At 59.9% G+C, this 18,040-nt stretch overlaps 2 protein-coding genes across 2 annotated transcripts; both read right to left on the reverse strand.

Moving 5' to 3' along the window:
* Nucleotides 1-5,235, reverse strand: SHMT2 (serine hydroxymethyltransferase 2). The gene is made up of 12 exons (XM_027593380.2): nucleotides 5,109-5,235; nucleotides 3,909-4,106; nucleotides 3,324-3,403; nucleotides 2,953-3,153; nucleotides 2,602-2,683; nucleotides 2,343-2,465; nucleotides 2,075-2,214; nucleotides 1,561-1,726; nucleotides 1,270-1,369; nucleotides 1,027-1,182; nucleotides 838-945; nucleotides 1-700 (listed from the first exon to the last, which is right to left on the reverse strand). Exons 1-12 carry the CDS (start codon nucleotides 5,139-5,141, stop codon nucleotides 573-575), a joined length of 1,515 nt encoding a protein of 504 aa, XP_027449181.2. The 5' UTR covers nucleotides 5,142-5,235; the 3' UTR covers nucleotides 1-572.
* A 2,734-nt stretch (nucleotides 5,236-7,969) lies between these two features.
* NXPH4 (neurexophilin 4) lies at nucleotides 7,970-17,510 on the reverse strand. The gene is made up of 2 exons (XM_027594371.2): nucleotides 17,351-17,510; nucleotides 7,970-9,592 (listed from the first exon to the last, which is right to left on the reverse strand). Exons 1-2 carry the CDS (start codon nucleotides 17,405-17,407, stop codon nucleotides 8,738-8,740), a joined length of 912 nt encoding a protein of 303 aa, XP_027450172.1. The 5' UTR covers nucleotides 17,408-17,510; the 3' UTR covers nucleotides 7,970-8,737.
* Nucleotides 17,511-18,040: the final 530 nt, after the last annotated feature.

Consider the following 18,040-nt stretch of genomic DNA (forward strand, 5'->3'; position numbering starts at 1 on the left):
TGGGCAAAATACAATTTCATTTAACAAATTGAATTTGCTGCGCCTGCTAATCACGTCTGGTGTTGGCTCTGATCAGAGACAGAGAAAGGAGGCTGCGGCCCCGGGGGGGGGGGGAGTCCTGGTGGTGGTGGTGGTGGTGGTGGTGGGAGGGGAGGGAGGAACACATTGAGGGAGACAAGTCACCACCTGGCCCAGGGGACCCCTCCCACAGTGAAAGGAGAGCTCAAGGCAGGATAGCATTTTATTAGATAAAAACAGAAAGGTGGGTGCCTACCCACCCCTTCCTCTGGCTCACAAGGGCAACTCCCCTCTCTTCAAGTAAGAGCAAGGAGTCTGTAACACTGAGATAATGGGAGAGCTCAGGGCAGAAAGCCCCAGGCTTCCTCCTCCTAAGTCTAGTTACAAAAAGAAATCTTCTCAGCTACAAAGTCCAGGATATAGCTGGGTCTTTCCCAAGGTAAGAGCCCTTCCCTCCTCCAGCAAAAAATGGAAAGATAGCTCTCCTCTCCATTGGCCCCGGGAGACAGAAGGAGAATAAACTTCAGTCTGTGGGCCTCATTTCCTAAGGGCCCTCAGCGCTCATCAAAACCAGGCATGGGGAAGGCCCTGGCAAACTGCTCCACCCGTTGCCTGAGGTCGGCCAGCCGATGACTTGTTTCTGGGTCCTTGAGCAGGAAGGATTTGAAATCCTGGAGTTTGGCTAGAGGGGGATGAGGAAAAGAGCGGTCAGAACTCTATAGAGAAGGCAGTTAGATCAGCGGGGGGGGGGGGGGGGGGGGGGGGGGGGGGGAGGGACGGATAGCATATGGCTGGCCCAGCCGGGTTCTTCCCACTCACCAGTCTTGCTCTTCACCTCCAAGCCAATGCTGACACCTTCATCTATAAAGTTCACAACTCTCCGGAAGTCATCCTCACGGAACTGTCGAGAGGTCAAGGCTGGGGCCCCTGGGAGAGAGGCAGAAGAGGATCAGCACAGTCCAAGCCCACCTGGCAGCCATCATTCCTTCCTCAAACCCCAGGTCTCACCGAGCCGCAGGCCCCCGGGTGTGATGGCACTTCGGTCTCCAGGACAGGTGTTCTTGTTGGCTGTGATGGAGACCAGTTCCAGCACCCGCTCAGCCCGAGCTCCATCCAGACCCTTGGGCCGCAGATCCACTAGCACTAGGTGGTTGTCGGTGCCACCTGAGGGGAGGGACAGTCAGCAGAGAGGGGTGAGTTCTAGGCCTCTGTCTGAGGCTACAGAGGCTCTCACCCACCCCCCTGGCTCACCAGACACGAGTGAGTAGCCTCGCTCTAGCAGGGCATCAGCCATGGCCCGAGCATTCTTCAGAACCTGCAGGGCGTACTCGCGGAACATGGGGGTGCAGGCCTGGAGATGAAACAGTAGCACCTGGGACCCCAAGCGCCACCCCCTCTGCCCTTCCCCCTCCAGCACAGTTGTGACTCCAGGCTTGACCCCACCCAGACACTTCCCTTCTATCAGCTCCGATTCACTTAGCAAGGAGCAGGGTCTAAGGCCCCAGGCCAATGCCCCCCCACTGAAAGAGTCAGCTCCCCAACCTGCTTTAGGGCCACAGCCACGGCAGCAATGGCATGGTTGTGGGGCCCCCCCTGCAGGGATGGGAACACAGCAAAGTTGATTCGGTCCTCAAATGTGTAAGGGATCTCCCGGCCAGTCTTGGGGTCCACAGCCCGCGTCCCCTTCCGGTAGAAGATGAGTCCTGACCTACGTGGGAAGTGGATGATTAGAATCTAAGTTGAGAAGAAAGGACGAGGGGTTGGGAAAGCAGAGGAAGCTGGCTGGCCTGGGCCCCCTGTGCTCTCGGGAGTCTACCTCAGTGGGGCCGGTGTGCAGGACTCCAGTGGTCAAGGAGAGCAGCCTTTCAGTCCCACCCCCAAACCCCCTAGCAGGGAACTGCCACCACAGGCAAGACAAGGGGAGTCAGCACAGCCTGCGCAGAAGTCCGCAGGGTTTCAGGTGGGAACGAACTCCTCTCAGATGCAGCCCGACCATGCCCCTGGAATAGGGCGTGAAGGCAGGGAAAGACAAGGCCTGACCTCAGGGGAGCCTGACCTGGCCCCTCGAAGGGTCTTGTGAGTAGTGGTCGTGACAACATCCGCATGCTTGAAAGGTGAGGGGATCACCTTGGCAGCCACCAGGCCACTGATGTGGGCCATGTCTGCCAGGAGGTGTGCCTTGACCTCATCACACACCTGGGCAGGTACAGAGGCAGGCCTTAGCCTGGGGAGGGCCCACACAGGCCTCCCCAAGACTGCCCCCCTTCCAAAATCTCCCCACTACCCGCCCTGGGAAGTGGCTGGCACACCAGCCCTCCACCAACCTCTCTCATGCGGGCGTAGTCAATGAGGCGCGCGTAGGCACTGGTGCCAGCTATAATGAGCCGCGGGCGGAAAAGTCGGGCAGTCAGTGCCAACTGGTCGTAGTCGATGAGGCCGGTTTTAGGCTGGGTGGACAAACAAAAAGCTGAAGCCCTGAGAAGGAAGCAGGGCAGCTCGCTCTCCTCCTTGACCCTGGAGGGTGCCCAGGACTCCAGCCCCTCACCGTCCCCAGTGGAGGGCCGCCAGGGCCCCAGCACTCACATTTAGCTTATAGGGCATGGACTCAAAGAAGATGGACGTGGCTGAGACCCGCTTGACATCAGACATGTAACCGTGAGTAAGACTGGCAGCGGATGAGAGAGAAGAGAGCTTCAGAAACGAGTAACTCCCTGACTTCACCACACCCTTCCCGCCCGGCTCCAAAGGCCCCTGTCCCTGGAACGCTGCTCCTCGTATACACAAGCCCCTGCCTGGTCCATTCCATGGTGAACACTGGCGACTAGGCTCTTCTCGTCCTCATCCACTGACTTGCAGGGCAGGGCCCACGGGAGGTGTTCCATAACAATGCCCATCCTGCCCACCAAACCCATCACCCACCCCATCCATACTCACTGGCCCCCATCAGGCAAGTCCAGCCCCATGATTCGGTCATGAGGCTGCAGAAGGGCTGTGTAGGCAGCCAGATTAGCCGGAGAGCCTGAGTATGGCTGGACGTTGACTCCCCACTGTGCAGGATCCAGGTCAAAGGCCTCCAAGGCCCGCCGCTGACACAGCAGCTCAATTTCATCCACTACCTCTGCTCCTCCATAATATCTGCCATGAGAAGAGGGTATATCAGGGCACACAAAAAGGGTTCCAGGATCCCCCACAACCAGCAGCAAAGGCCACTCCTCTATACACACTGGGAAGGTACAGGCAGGTGTCCCCCACGGGGAGCACCATCCCCGAGGCTGCCTTCCAGCCCTCTGGTGCCTAGCCCTCACCTCTTCCCAGGATAACCCTCCGAGTACTTGTTGTTGAGACAGGACCCCAGGGCCTCCAGTGCCGCTCGGCTGCAGAAGTTCTGGGGGGGGTGGGGGGGGTTAATGTCAGAAGGTATTGAGTCCCTTTCCCTGGAGCCCCCCACAGCCCCTCCCTGCCAGAGCCCGAGGCTGCAGGGAGGAGCTGGGCTCTACAGAAAGCTCTGTTCATTCAGTGTTCCTTGTCAGGCCTGAAGAAAGGCCAGAGGAAGCATCCTGAGAAACCCAGCTGCTGTGACAGGTGTCCCCAGCAAGGCTACCTGTCCACTCGAACCTATGCTTCCAGGCTCCTCTTTCCTCTTGGGAAGGGGAAGGGACCAGACTAGATTACAGGGGCCCCGGACAGCTTTGGAAGCTCTCTAATGTCCCCATCCCATAATCCAGACTGGCCCTGCCTTTTCTTCAGAGGACAGTAAGAAGAGAAGGAGATAAGGCCCAGCAAGAAGGCCCTGTGTCTGAAAGGGAAATGTGGAGAAACAGCAGTACGATGACCTGTTACTTCCTGCACCCACTGTGGCCCATGCCTTAGCCTTGCTCCCCAAGCCCCACCTCTGAGGCAATGAGCTCCAGGCCACGACACTGCCTGTCCTTCTCCCTCTGCAGCAGCTCCCACATCTCAGGGTCACTGTCTGACAGACTCTCCTGGCCTGTCCAGCCCCTGGTTGCTTCTCCAGTCTGGGTCTGGGCCACCTCACTGTGCTGGCACCGGATGGCCCTCCTGACCAGCTGACCACATCTCTGCAGAGGCTAGGAGAGGAAAAACGAGAGTCAAATAAAAAGCATCCAAACAGTCTCCCAACAACCCTCAACCATGCTTATCAGGCTTTCTGGCTCCAAATCTAGCAGCCAGTGGTCGAGCCAGACTTTTCCAATTCTCACCACCCCCACCTCCGCCTTCAAATGCCAGTTCCAGAGCCCAGGTCGAGATCAATGTCCAGGGGGTGGTTCTGATTTGGTCCATTTACCTCACCTCAGAATTTCCCTCCACCTTGGCCCATGAACCACTCTGCAAAGCCATAGGGCAAAGTTTGTCCTCTAGAAGCCTATGTCTCTGGGGCTCAGGGTCAGTCTACTGAGGTTCCAGAACCTCCCCAACCCACAGGAACAAAAGGGTCTTCCTGCAGGACCTCCATGGCAGTCAGGGGGTTGGAGGCTGAGTTGGCAAAGATTCAGGCAATAGGCTGTAGGGGGTTTTCAGAGCAATGGAGGTGGCAGAGGAGACCATTAGCAGTCTCTGGGGAAAGGGGGATGGTGGTGGTGGGTAGTGGGGAGCCTGCTGGCAGGGAAGCCAGAACCTACATCCTGCCCGCTGTGCCCCCCACTCTTCCCATGTCCTTCCAGCCCACAAAGCCAAGGGACGCCTGATGTAAGTAGTGGGGCCGCGTTGCATCATCTGCACGGCTCAGAGCCGGCAGGAAAGACTCGGCTCGCAGGTCCAGTCCAGGAAACCGGCTTGTTCACCAGGGTCCACGGGGCATCTGGTGCAGTTCTCTCCTTAATGCCACGTGAAACGGGTGGTCGCAGGCCCTCGGGCGTCTGGTTGCCGGAATGGGGAGGGGCCCCAGGTGCTCCGCGGGCACTGGGGGTGGAGGGGTTCTCAAGGATTCCCTAGTTGCAAGTCCGCTCCCCGAGGACCAAAACCACGTGCGTGGAAAAGCCAGGAGAACCCCAGAGTTTGTGAATGGGAACTGAGGTAGGAGGGGAGCTCGCTTTCTATTGGTCACCCAATCTCCGAAGCCCCATTCTTACCCGAGTCGCCCAGAGCAAAGAGAAGGGCAGCATCGCAACCCGAGGTCTCAGGAGGTCCAGCCACCAACTCTGGCCGGGGTAACCAAACGGTAGGAAGAAGACCGATCCGAGAGCGCGTGCGCGAGAACTGCCCGGCCCGAGAAACCACCAGATTAAGGGGAGGGACCTACGCATGCGTGAGGTGGCCCCTTTATGGTCTCTTGGGAATTGTAGTTTTTTTTCCCCCTCCCTCTTCCGCTTCAGTTCCTCATCTGTAGCCCATGGTCAGACAGAAGCTCCTTGCCTGACAGAAAAGAGATCCAGTTCTGCACCACCTCCTCATTGTCCCGGAGCTTAGTGGGTTTTCCCCCCACTGTTGTCCAAACAACAACCATTTACTGGGTGCCTACTGAATACCTAGCATTATTAGGCTCTTTGAAAATATAAAGACTCCTCTTCGAGCTAGAGAGCCTTGGTGCACTGGAAAGCCCTCTGGCTTGGAAGGGTGAGACCTGAGTTCAAGTTCCACCTCTGGGACAAACTAGCAAATTAGCCTATCTGGCCCTCAGTTTCCTCACTTGTAATTCAAAAATAATATGTAGTGAGGATTAAGTGAGACTGTATGTAAACATGCTCTGGGATGGATCACCCTCCCCTGATCCTCTGACTACTCCTTGGTTATCTCCTTCTCCTGCGATATCCTGGAGATGAGTGAGGTGCCCCCTTCCTGTTGCACTTTTGCTACCTGTTCACCTCTTGCTGCTCCAGCAGTCAGTGAGCTCTCTTTATATCCCTGGGGCTCTAGATCCTTGGAACCGCACAGGATCTTCCTTTTAGCCTGACTTTGTCTGGACTCATCCTTTGGGAGAGGGACTCACTGACCCCTCTTAGAAGTAGGTCCCCAAACCTTGGTATCAGAATTGGCTGGGGCATGTAATATAAATATATGAGTGTGAGGCTTCTCTTCAGAGGTTCTAATTCAATGGATCTTAATGAGTAGACATTTGCCCACTCATGGTGACAATGAAACCTGTCAGTGATTCTAATAAGCAGTGATTTTGAGAACCATTGCCTTACTTAGCAAAATTACACATTCATTCATTCATTCATTCACTCATTCATTCAACAGACGTGTTGAGCTCCTACTCTGTGCCAGACATGGCCTAGCCTTGGAGGTATAAGAATAGATCACTGACTGCTGGGACAGCAGGTAACAAAATGCAACAAGTGCAGTTATGGGCAGGGGCAGCTCAGCTCCCAGAGGTCCAGATGTCCCAGGGGGAAGGGGTGGGGGAAGAGGAGAAGAGGACGGCTGTAAAGGGCACAGTTTGTGAGTCAGAGGAAGAGAAGGACAATCCATCACAAAACACGTTCCCATGCAAAGTCTCATTTAATCTCCAGGACATGCTATTTTATCATTGCCTTACAAGTGAGGAAACTGAGGCCCAGATAGGCTAACCTGCTAATTCTAAACATTCCCACTTGGCTCTCATACCAGGCCTCAGAAGTCCTGGCTTAGCTCTAACCTCCTTCCCTCCTACTCTAGCCTCAGGCATTCTCAGGTCTTTCCAGCAATGGGCTCTCTTTGGGGGTTCTTCTCCTTCCTCCAATCTCTGACCTACAACCACCTCCCACCTCCCTCTTCCTTTCAGCTTGATCTTGCCACACACCCAACCATCCATCCACCCACCCACCCACCCACCCACCCACCCACCCACCCATCCACCCACCCACCCACCCACCCATCCACCCATCCACCCACCCATCCACCCACCCACCCACCCATCCACCCATCCACCCACCCATCCACCCATCCACCCACCCATCCACCCACCCATCCACCCACACATCCACCCACCCATCCACACATCCACCCACCCATCCACCCACCCGTCCACCCACCCGTCCGTCCATCCATCCATCCATCCATCCATCCATCCATCCATCCATCCATGATTTATTTTCCCCTCAACGACTTTTCACTTCCAGGCATGTCTAGATCAGACTCACCTCTGACTCAGTTTCCTGCTAGAACCAGTGGGCAATTCCCTGGAGAGTCCTGCACTCTCTCTGAGTCGGTATCTTGGCCCAGGACTCAAGAAGAAGGAGGGCAGAAGACGAGGTGTTGAGGTGTCGTTCTGTGCCTCAGCTTGTCCCTACCCCCTCTCTCGCCCCAGTCGGGGGTCCCCAGGGGAGGGGGGCGGCTGAGCTTGAGAACTGCTAATGAAGCCGCAGCCAATTAACGCCCGGGCCAGAGTTGGGGGCGGATAAAATTAGCAGCGGCGGCGGCAGGAGGGAGCTGCAGGGGCGGGGTGGGGAGGGTGGGCAGCTGGCTGAAGGGGGCCTCGTTTGCAGGCGGCGAGCGGCAGCGACGCGGCCCGGCTCTCCAAACTCGCGCTCGTCCCTTCCCCCACCCCCTCGTCTCTGGCCTCCCTCCTTCTCTCAGCCGTCTGCAAACTCAGCGCCCACGAAATTAGGAAGGAAAAGGAAGATCGATGACTCCAGATGCCGCAAACACCGTTCCCCCTCCCCCCAACCTGCCGCCTCCCGCCAGCCCCTCGGAGGTTAGCAGGTTGTCAGCGCTCTGCCTACGCTGTCCCTGCTACTCCACCCCATTTCAAGGCCTTGTACCTCCTCCCTCAAGTCGTGTCAACTGTCCGCTGGTAGTCCCCTCTCAGGTCTTATCCCCACTCGCTCTGCTGCAGCTTCCCCTCGCCCACCTCAGGGAGAAAATCCCCACCTGTCAGAGCTCCTACCGCAAGGGTCGCCCTCCTCTCTCCCTGATCTGGTCCTGGATGACCTCCAAGGTGCTAGCTCCCTCAATATTTGCTCAGTTTCCACGAGCCGCCGAGGGAGGAGGCGCTGGCCAGGTCTCTGCCACAGCACCACCCCCTTCCCTACGAAGGTCTCTCACACAGACACGTATTGGATTTCACTTTATTTTGTTCCCTTTCCCGTCTGTTTTGGCGTAGAAAAATATCACCAAGAGGAAGCAGCCGGAAAGGGGCAGGTGGAGCAGGACTGCAGGGACGGGAGGGAGGCGGGCAGAGAGGGCAGGCGCCCAGTCGATCGCCTAGGCCCAGGAGTGCTGCTTCCGCACCCTAATTAGGGTTTCGGGGAAAGGCGGACAGGCATACCGGCAGGCAGAAGGGGTCGGGGATAGGCCGCAGTTTATAGGCCTCACAGTCTTTACGTGGCGACAGGGTGGAACAGGAGGACAAGGGCCTGGGGGTAAGAAAGGGTGCGACGAGGGTGCCAGGCCAGGCGTCATTAAAGATGCGGACAAAGGGAACGTCCAGCCCAGCGCCTGCGGCATGAGGCGGGGACCCACGGCAGACGTGAGGGACGCCGGGACCGCCTCCAAGCCCCGCCTATTCTAGGCCTGCGCTCTTGCCTCTCCACTTTGGGAGGCAGCGGAGGGGGCTACCTCTGCCCCCCTCGCCGCCCCACTGCCTCGTGGGCACTCCCCATAAGGAAAGGGTGGACCTACGCCGGCTGATGGCTCTTGGTCCCCGGGAGGGCTGTTCCTTTCGCCCTCGGAATGGAAGGGGTGGACGCGGCCACAGGAGCTGCGGGGCACAGGGAGGGGTCCCACTTAGGGAGGCCGGGATTTGGCGGGAAGCTTAGGGCCCAGGCGAGGGCGAGGCGCGCTACCCAAAGTAAGGGTGCTCACTCTGGAAGTTATAGTCTGGGCACACCTTCTGCACCAGTTTGTAGTCAAAGCTGAGGAAGGAGACGAAGATGCAGATGACTTTGAAGGGCTTGGCGCAGAGCCAGGCGGCCTGGCTCTGCGTGTGCTCGGTGAAGCACACCTGCGACGGGTCGTACAGGCACGGGCGGTGCTTGCGCGCGCGGTTGGTCTTCTCATACTCCACGTGGCAGTTGAAAGCGCGAGACTCTTTGGCCCCGGGCACTCCCAGCGCACCCCCGAATGGGCCCGCCAGCGCGCCCCCGAGGGTACCCCCTAGCCCGGGTCCCGCGGCCGCTATCCCCAGCGGGGGCCCCAGCCCGGGGAGCACCCCTTCCAGGGCCAGCGTAGACTGCAGCGGGTGGGGAGCCGGCCCGGGCAGCCAGACGCCCCCGAACTCGACACGCTTGGAGGGCGGCACGATACTGACGCTGAGGTTGCCCAGGCTAGACGAGTTGTGGCGGAAGTACACGCTGAAGGTACCGTTCACGTGGTCCACGATCTTGCCGGTCACCAGCAGCGAGAACTTGAGCGTGTGTACCCGGAAGTAGAAGTCCCCCCAGCCAAAGATCTTTTTGGCGCGGGCCGCTTTGATAGACGGCTTCCTCTTGGTGCGCGGCGCAGGCAGCGCCCCCGCCCGGGCCAGCGCCTCGGTGTGATTAGCCGGCCAGGCCCAGCTCCAGGCGCGGGCTGTGCCCAGGCCGTGGGAAGCCCTCGGCACCGCGAGCTGTTGGCCGGGGGCGCCCCCTCTGGCCGCGGTGGGGCGCAGCTCCAGGTACTGGGGCCTCCCGGACTCCGGAATCTGGGCACTGACGACCTGTGGACGGAGAAAGAGCAGAAAAGAGAGACGCCGGAGTTGTCCTTGGCCATCCCAGGGCCATACCCCCCCCCACCCCCCAGCCGGCCAACCCCTTTTCCCAGCCGCTAGGAGCCCAAAGGGAACTGGGCAGTCCACAGTCAGTGGTTCCGGGAGCGTGTACTGGTGCAGGCCTGCAGCCCTTCAACCCTCTGTGCTCTTGGCCAAGTCACTGACCAGTACTCAGTTTCTCCATCTGTGAAATGACACTGAGAATCCTTGTGTTCTCAGAGAACTCCGATGCGAGCTGAGAAAGGCAAAAAAGCCAAAGCCCGCAGAGGTAGAATAGGGAGTGGAGCTGTGGACGCGGTCTGAGTCTCCCCTGGCCTGGAACCTGCTTGGTTCCGAGTAATGGTGGACCAGGGAGGAGGTGGACTCAGGCAGTCCAGGCCATGACCGCTGTCAACATCCCAGCATCAGGAAAGAAGTGACGACCTCCCAACACCTCTGCTGAGACTAAAGCCCCCCACGCAGGCCTCAGCCTCCACTCCCTTGCCGGGAGGGGCCCGGGAAACCGATTGAACTAAGAGCCCTGGAGAGTCTCCGCGCTGTGGGTTGAGGCTGGGGGGCTCTGCGGGCACCCCTCTCCGTCTCCGGCACTCTTACTGTGGGGGAGGCCGCCTAGTGGTCCTTCACTGGGCTTGGAGGGGGCGGGAGGACCAACCCCGCCCGCCCTCACCCGTCTCCGCCTGTCTCAGGTGGCGGCCGATCCAGGGAGACAGCGCGGGCGCGAGTACAAGATGGATCGAGAGGCGGGAGCGGCCGGGCCAGGCCCGGGCCATCAATTATCTGGGGCTGGTGGGGTGGGGTGGGGGGTGGCCGGGAGGGAAGGAGATGTGTGAGAGCCAGGGGAAGAAATATGGAGATGCCGCTCCAGCGAGGGGAGCGGCAGGGAGAGGAGCCCGGGGTGTCAGAGTGTGTCAGTCAGACTGTTAGCTGCGGCCGGTCGGTGTGGCCCCTGCAGCCCAGGTTCAGATTGTCCGGAGTGGGTAGCGTGTGTGTGTCAGCCTGGGGTGGTGGTGTTTCTGTTAGCCCGGGCTTGGTTGTGTGTGTGTGTGTCTGTGTGCCTGGCGTGACGGTGTGTGGGAGAGCATGTGTGCTCGTGCACGCTCACCATGTGTCTCAACCTATGGTTATGGGTGTATGTGTCTGCCTGGAGTGGCTGTGCACGGTGGTCTGAGGAGCCTGTGTGTGTGTGTGTGTGTGTGTGTGTGTGTGTGTGTGTGTGTATGTGTCTGCCTGTGGTGCTGACTGTTGTGTCAGTCTGTGGGGGCTATGTATATGTGCCTGGGTTGTATTATGTGTCTGGGTTGGCTGTGTGTGTCGGTGTGTTGATCTGAATGAGGCTGTCTGTCAGTTTGTGGTGGTTGCGTCTGTGTGACTGGTGTAGTTGTATGCCTAGGTTGGCTGTGTCTGGTTCTCTGGAACTGTTACTTTTCCTGTGTGAGCCCCTATCATCCTCTGTCCATGTCTCAAGCTCTTTCTCGAGGGTGTGTGTCACTATATCCACAATGACAGAATGAACAAGTGCGGTCTGTTCGGGGGGGGGGGGTGCATTTGTGTGAGTTGTATATGACTGGTCCCTGGGGGGTTCCCCGCACTGGCCTGCAGGCTGAGCTTTGGGTAGGTAAAGAGGCCTGGTAGCATGGGTGCCCCCCTCTGTTTGGACACACCCTGTGTACACACCATGAGTCCACAAGGGACAGGAATGCCGGAGTCAAGCTGCTGGGCTAGAATCTCCACCGCCTGGTCCCCATCCCTGCAGCACTGCGATCCCGGGTTATTAATGCTGCGGCCGCCACCCGCTCATCATACATATTTATCGCCCCCCTCATTCCTCCTCCCGTCCATCCCTCCTCCCAGCTCAGGTGAGGGGGGCGGGGGCGGCAAGAGTGATTGACTCAGACAGACAAGCTTGAGCTGGCAGCTAACACCAGGAGGATGGGCCTGAGAAGGACGGTGGAAAGGGTCCCAGGCCACCGTTGGGGGGAGAGGGGGCAAGGCAGGCGTCCAAGGAGGTGGGCTTGGAGAGGGCAGGGCCTGAGCCTCAGGGAGGTCATTGGAGAAAGGGAGTGCATGAGGCTTCCAGAGAAAGTCAAAGAAGGGGGGAATCATTTGAACTCTGACTCCTAATCTCCTCACCCTTCTGGGCCCAACACTGCCTTTCCAGGGGCATCCATCAGTCTCCAGTCACCTGCTCTTATGACCCCGAATGCCTCTGAGGCACCCCCTCCCAGTACACCCCCCGCAGCACTCATAGTCCTGCATCCAGCCCAGGACTTGTCAAGGGCTGCTTCAGTCCAGCGACTCCTCGCAGGCAGGGACTGGGAGAGGGAAGGAGGTTTGGCTGGGTGGTGAGGGGTGCTGGGGGTCCCCCCGGCCCCCACCACCCGGCGATCCCAGACAAATTGCTGTCTGCGCTTCTCTGATCCTGGCAAATCCCTGGGCTTTGGGCACCCGCACCCCCACCCGCTGCGGGAGACTGCCAAGATAAAAGGGAAGAGTTGGGGGGGCGGCCAAAGCGACCTTGGGGGAGCTCAGACAGGGAGGGGTGAGAGCCTGTGAGGAAACGAGCCGAGAAATGGGAACATGGAATAAAATAAAATCAAATCCTCCCTCTGGCTTCCTCGCTTGCACGATCACTCTCCCTCTCTCGCGTGCTCCCTCTTTCACTGTTTTTCCATCTCTCTCTGCGACTCTTCTCTCAGTCCCTCACTCTGTCTCGAATTTTCTCCTTCCGTGATTCTGTTTTTCTCCCTGTTTATGTCTGTCTCTCTTGGTTCTTTCCCTCTATCCTTCAGGCTGTCTGTCTCCATCTGTGGGTGCAGTGGGAGTGAGGGAAAGCAGGGTGATAAAAGAGCCCCTCTTTCCCCAGACCCATGGTGCTGTCCCTCCCTCTTTCTGACTGAGAGTAGGAGCAGGGTGCTGTCCGAAGAGGGGTCCCCCTCGCTCCAGAGCTGGTTTAATTAAGCTAATTGGGCACAGTGACATTTGCCGAGGGGAGAGGCTAGTCTGGCTGTCGGCGCAGGGGGCGGAGGTGCTTGGTGGCAGGCGGGGGTGGGGGTGGGGGTGGGGGGTGCTCCTCACCAGGCGCCTCCAGGCCCATGCGGGGCGGGAGCCCAGCCAGGAGCGCTTTGCCCCTGAGGCAGTGAGCCCACGCAATGGAGGGGAGTTGAGGCAGCCTCTTGCTGCTGAACAAACTCCACTGTGTGTGTGTGTGGGGGGGTTCTTGCGGGATGGGACCGCGGGGGGGGGAAGGGGGGAGGTTCAGGCTGTCGGCCCCCCATCCGCATTGCAGGGCGCACCTCCCCCAGGCTTCCAGGCCAGTCCCTGGCTTCTCTCCGGCTGCGTGGGTCAGGCGGGGCTGCTCAGGATTCCGGACCAGGGGAAGGGAACGGCACCCTGTGGTTGGGGAAGGAACAGTGCTCCAGGCCTGGGCTGAGGAAGGGCAGGGAATAGCGTATGAAGCCCTTGTACCTAGCAAGGGGTGGGGGTGGGGGCCACCGCAGACAGGGCGGGGTGGAATAGACAGGGTCTGGTTGGGAACCAGGGACAGAGATGGGGGTAAGGACAGAGGCGGGTGGACAGGACAGGCCGGGGTGAGGGCTGCGATGGAGAGAGGGGGGGACTGGGGTTTGGGACTTGGCAGGCACAGGTATATGGTGCACAGATAAGGATGGAACAAGGATAGGCATGGGAACTGGGATGGAGAGGAGATCCTACATGGCGGTTAGCCGTTGGACAGAGACAGGGATGTAGATGGGGTAGGAACTAGGGGAATGACGAGGGGTAGAGAATGGTATGGGAGCCAAAATGGGGATGAAGGAGGACAGGGATGGTGGATGAGGGATGGGCACTGGGGACAGCAAGCAGGACTGAGAGTGGGATAGGAACTGGGGGATGGGGATGGGGAGCAGACGGGGGCGGGAACAGAAATGGGGGATGGGTTACTGGGCAGGAACAGGGGTGCGGAGGGATGCAGAGACCCAGGAGATGGGGATGGCAAATGTGAATGGGGACTGGAATGGGCCATGGGGGACAAGGAAGGAGGTGGGAAACAGGGACAGAGACAGGAGCTGAGGACAGGTATGGAGGACAAGTCAGAGGAAAAGGCAGAAGAGGGGCAGGATTAGGCTATGGGAGGGGGCCAGGCAGGTGGAAGCGATGACACCTCCTTCCAGACCCCACTATAGCGTGGGGGGCGGGGACCGCTGGTGGGGCGGGCTCTGCCCTTGGGCCGGGCACCCCCTCCCCCTCAGCCCCGCCTGCCCGCTTGCTCTAGGCCTGCAGCGCAAGGCTACCGTTATCTGAATTTTGATTTTATTTTATTTTATTTTATTTCCCTGCTTCCTAGAGCCGGCGCGGTCCCTCCGGGAACGGCCGCCCCCCCGCCCCCCGCCCCGCGCCTCACTTTATTATTGCAATAAATGTGCCTATAAAGGCGCGGGCTCCGGGGCGCGGTGGTGGTGGTGGGGGAAGAGCCGCGGAGCGGGGATGTAATTTCCCGAAGCCAGAGCCGGAGGGGGAGTGGGCGGGGTGGAGGTGGAGGAGGGGCAGGAGAGGGAGAGGGGGAGACTCGCCAATTTCTAGCGCTCAAGGCAGCGCTTCCTGCTCCCCATTCCCACCCCGCAGCTCGCTTGCACCCCACACCCTGTGACTCCCCATTGCGCCCAGCCGTGCTTGAGCCCTGGGACCCCTACCTACCCCATGCCCTCTCTCTGTCACCCTGTCCCCTTCCTGGACCCCACCCATGTGGAGTTGCTGGGCTCTGTTCAAAGTTCCCCATCTCCTTTACAATGACTTCATCTCTGAGCCCTGGGATGCCCCCTCCACTTACCTGGTCTCTTCCAACGTTTATGTCGCCCCTTCCCAGGGACCTCGCCTCTGACCCCAGTGACCCTTCATTACCTTTTTTCTGTCTCCCAATTACCTTACCTCTTCCCCAGTCACCCAGTCCTGGATCTCCAATTCCTCCCCCACCCTAACCCCATGACCCTCTAAATTCTCCTTTCCAACGAGCACCTCTCTCATACATGCAGGCTCTGGCCCAAGGGAGCTGTCACAGGGCCCCCCTTCTCCTGTGCCCCTGGCCCAGCTGCGGCCCCTGATTACCCCAAATCCCCGCCAAGGCTCTGGGCCCTCACCCAGGCTGCACGTGCCTAAGTGGCCCAGCCAGAGATTAGCTGGGGGGCTGAAGAGGGGTATGAGACAGGAGGGGGTGGCTAGATGCAGGTCTGGGGCCCCGCCGGCTCTGAGAGCCTCTCTCAGGCCTAATCCTGCCCTGAGGCAGGATAGAGCTGGAAGGTCCCACAGGGCCCCGCCCCTGCCCTCCCCCAGCTAATTAGTAATTAGTGATTAGTGATTAGTGACTATTGATCTCCTGCTGCTTCTCCCAGTAGGCAGCTGCTTTGGGAAGGGGTGGGGAAGACAAGAGACAGAGGGGGAGAGGAGTCAGAGACCTTATCAGAAAGATCCTGAAGAAGGTCTGGCCAAGAGGCCACAGCCCCAGGGGTAGCAGAAGCCTGGAGTCCCAGGCCCAGGAGGGGGCTGGGGAGGCAGGGTTGTTAGCGTTGGACAATTAGGATTTTCCAAAGAGCTACCTTGTAAACTGTCCCCCACCAGCCTCTTACCATGTCAACATACTCCCAGCCCTGGCACTGAGACAGCCCTGAGCTCACACACACACACACACACACACACACACACACACACACAAGCCACACTCAGATACGTGAACACATCCTGAGGCTCACAATCCCATACCCACACTCAAAGGCACTCAAAACCACAAGCACACAGACTCTCACAAATGCCAGAGACTCACCTACAGGCAATATGTGCACCCCAGCACACAGATGCACTTGGAGACCCACCTTGGGACATGCACATGTGCCCATACTGTACTCACAAGTGCACATAAGCCTACACAGATAGGTACTTGGACACACAAACACTTCTCTACACACACTCTGCCGTGCAATTACACATATGGACACACCCACAGGCCTTACATGCGTGTAAACACTGATTCTCACATGCACACAAGCTGGACCAAATGGCAGATACACTCTCCCCCACTGACTCCAACACGGAGGCCCACAACCAGCTCACACACACTCAGATCCCCATCGCTCACATCCTCACACTTACTCTCCTTCAAGTCTTCACCAGATGTTTCATTCCCCTTCAGGGGGCAAAGGAAATTAAACCAGATCTGTCCACAGGGGAGTTTATTTGATGGGGAGAGTGGAGAGGAGAGTGGGGAGGAAGTACAAAGGAGGGGCAGGGGAGTAGCATCCTCACCTCCTCTCCCCCAGGCCTTCACATACACAGATGGGTTGTGGGGCCCAGGCCCCCTCCTGCAGTAGGCTAAGGGCAGAGCTGGGCAGCGAGTCCAAAGGGAGCTCCTGCCAGGGGAAGCAATTTTTGTGAAGGGGGCCTCTGCCCACATTCCAGCCCCTCAAGGTCACCAGGCACGTTTGGGAGAATCAGGAAGCTCAATCACCACCTTCTAGGACAGCCCCTACCCTGCTGGAGTTGTTGAGTTCGATTTGGCTGAGCAGGTGGGGTCCAAGTGTTGGCAGAGGAAAGGTAGGAGTACTACACCCCTTGCAGATTCTGCAGGGGCTTGGGGCTGGTGTGCAGGGAGTAGGGGTTTAGGAAGCTACGTGCCTGCCGCCAAGCCAGGGAAGTCGCAGTTAGGGTGCAGGAAACGAAAAAGTCATGGGCAAGGAGGCCATGAAAGGAGGTGGGGTCCAGGGCCTAGGCCCCCATTGTGGGGCACAGGGCAGGGCACTGACTCACCCCTTCAAAGCCAACACCACACACCACAGTAGCTTACACATGCACCCTGGACCTCAGCACTAGAGACCGAAGCCTGGCTGCCCCACACACATGCGTGCACAGAGGTGCAAGCGCTGACCCACACACCCCACACCAGCACATAGGAGCACACGGGCGCTCGGGAGTTGAAGCCTCTAAGTTGGGAGGGAGGCAGATCAAATCTGGGCCTCCTTAGCCTCGGTTCTCGCCCCAGAGCCTGGGGGGTGGGGGGAGGGAAGAGGCAGCCGTGGGATGTGGGAGCAAGGAGAGCACAGGAAGAGAGGCACCCCTCACAGACAGCCCCTACCCTCATCAGCTGGGCTCCAGAGAGGGGTGTGTCTGCGAGGTTTGTGCAGGGGGGAAGGTGTCTCCGCGAGAAATGTGATGGGAGATTGTAGCCAAGTTCGGCCGAATCTGTGTGCGCGCGTGTGTTCGGGTCGTGTATGCTCGGAACACAGTGCCCACCTGGCATTGTGACAAGTGCAGAGAAGAGAAATGGGAAGGCGGGGTGGAAGGGTGGAAGGACAGACAGCGAGGAAGGCGAGCGAGGTTGGCGCGGAAAGACGGCAAGGCTGACACCCTGCTGGCTTGTCTGTCTGTCTCGCACTCCCGCTCAGTCTGGCGCACTCGCGGGTCGGGCTTCGTCCCCTCCCCCGCCGAGCGGGGAGCCAGATCCAAGTCGGGCCTCCACCCCGGCACCCACCCCCAACCCTCAGCCAACTTGGGCTGGGAGAACGCCCGTCCTGGATCGGGGAGTCTGTCTGTCCGCGTCCCCGGCGCCGCGCAAAGTTGGGACGCTCTGCGCTGGGGGCCGGGCGGGCGCACTGAGCCCGTCGCACTCTGGGACCTTTGCGTCCCGGACCCCGGCACTCCCGCTCCAGCCGGGCTCGCCCTTACCTTCCTCAGGAGCCACGGACCAAAGAGCAAGAGAAGCCATTCCGGGAGCAGCCGCATCTTCCCGGGCGGCCGAGCGGGGCGGGCGGGACTGGTCCCGGGCAGGCCGGAGCCGGGCCTGGGGGCGAGGGGCCCCGGGCTGGCGCGCCGTGGGGCAGCTGCCGGAGCGGCGGGAGCAGGCGGCGTGGCCCGCGCGGACTGAGAGAGAGGAGCGGAGCTCGGCGCTGGGGGCGGGGCGCGGGCGGGGGAGAAAGTTGGGTCGGACTCGGGCGGGCGGGGGGGGGGGCGGGGCTCCGCGTCGCTCCAATCCCGGCCGCGCCCCGCGCGCCCCCTCCCGCCCAGCTGGGGGCACCGAAGGTGACTTTCACCCCGACACGCCCCGGACACGCCCCCGGCCCAGGTGCGAAGCGCGGAGGACTGCGGGGCCTAGGGGTCGCGTACCCGAGGGGCTAGGTCTGTGCGCCGATGAGGGATGGGGCCGGGCGTGGGGCCCGAGGCTCCAGGACCATGTCCCCGAAGGGGTGCACGGCGGAGCAGGAGCCCGGCGAGGCTCAGAGGCCCCACAAGACCAGGGTCCCTCGGTGCTCCGGGCCCCTTCTAGGCTCCGGGCTAAGGTGGGTCCGGGGCAGGAGTAGGGCAGGGGCCGAGGTGAGGCCGGGCGGGGCCTCGGGCGGCTGCGGCCGCGCGGCGCTG

This window comes from Zalophus californianus, chromosome 9 (assembly GCF_009762305.2).
Source record: "Zalophus californianus isolate mZalCal1 chromosome 9, mZalCal1.pri.v2, whole genome shotgun sequence".
Lineage (NCBI taxonomy): Eukaryota > Metazoa > Chordata > Mammalia > Carnivora > Otariidae > Zalophus > Zalophus californianus.

Coding starts and splice junctions, on each gene's coding strand:
- SHMT2 (XM_027593380.2), bottom strand. CDS start 5,141: ATGCTGCCCTTCTCTTTGCTCTGGGCGACTCGG. Junction 3,154..3,323: donor GAGGGTTATCCTGGGAAGAG/GTGAGGGCTAGG, acceptor TTCTCATGGCAG/ATATTATGGAGGAGCAGAGG. Junction 2,684..2,952: donor GACTTGCCTGATGGGGGCCA/GTGAGTATGGAT, acceptor ATCCGCTGCCAG/TCTTACTCACGGTTACATGT.
- NXPH4 (XM_027594371.2), bottom strand. CDS start 17,407: ATGCGGCTGCTCCCGGAATGGCTTCTCTTGCTCTTTGGTCCGTGGCTC. Junction 9,593..17,350: donor GTCCGTGGCTCCTGAGGAAG/GTAAGGGCGAGC, acceptor CTCCGTCCACAG/GTCGTCAGTGCCCAGATTCC.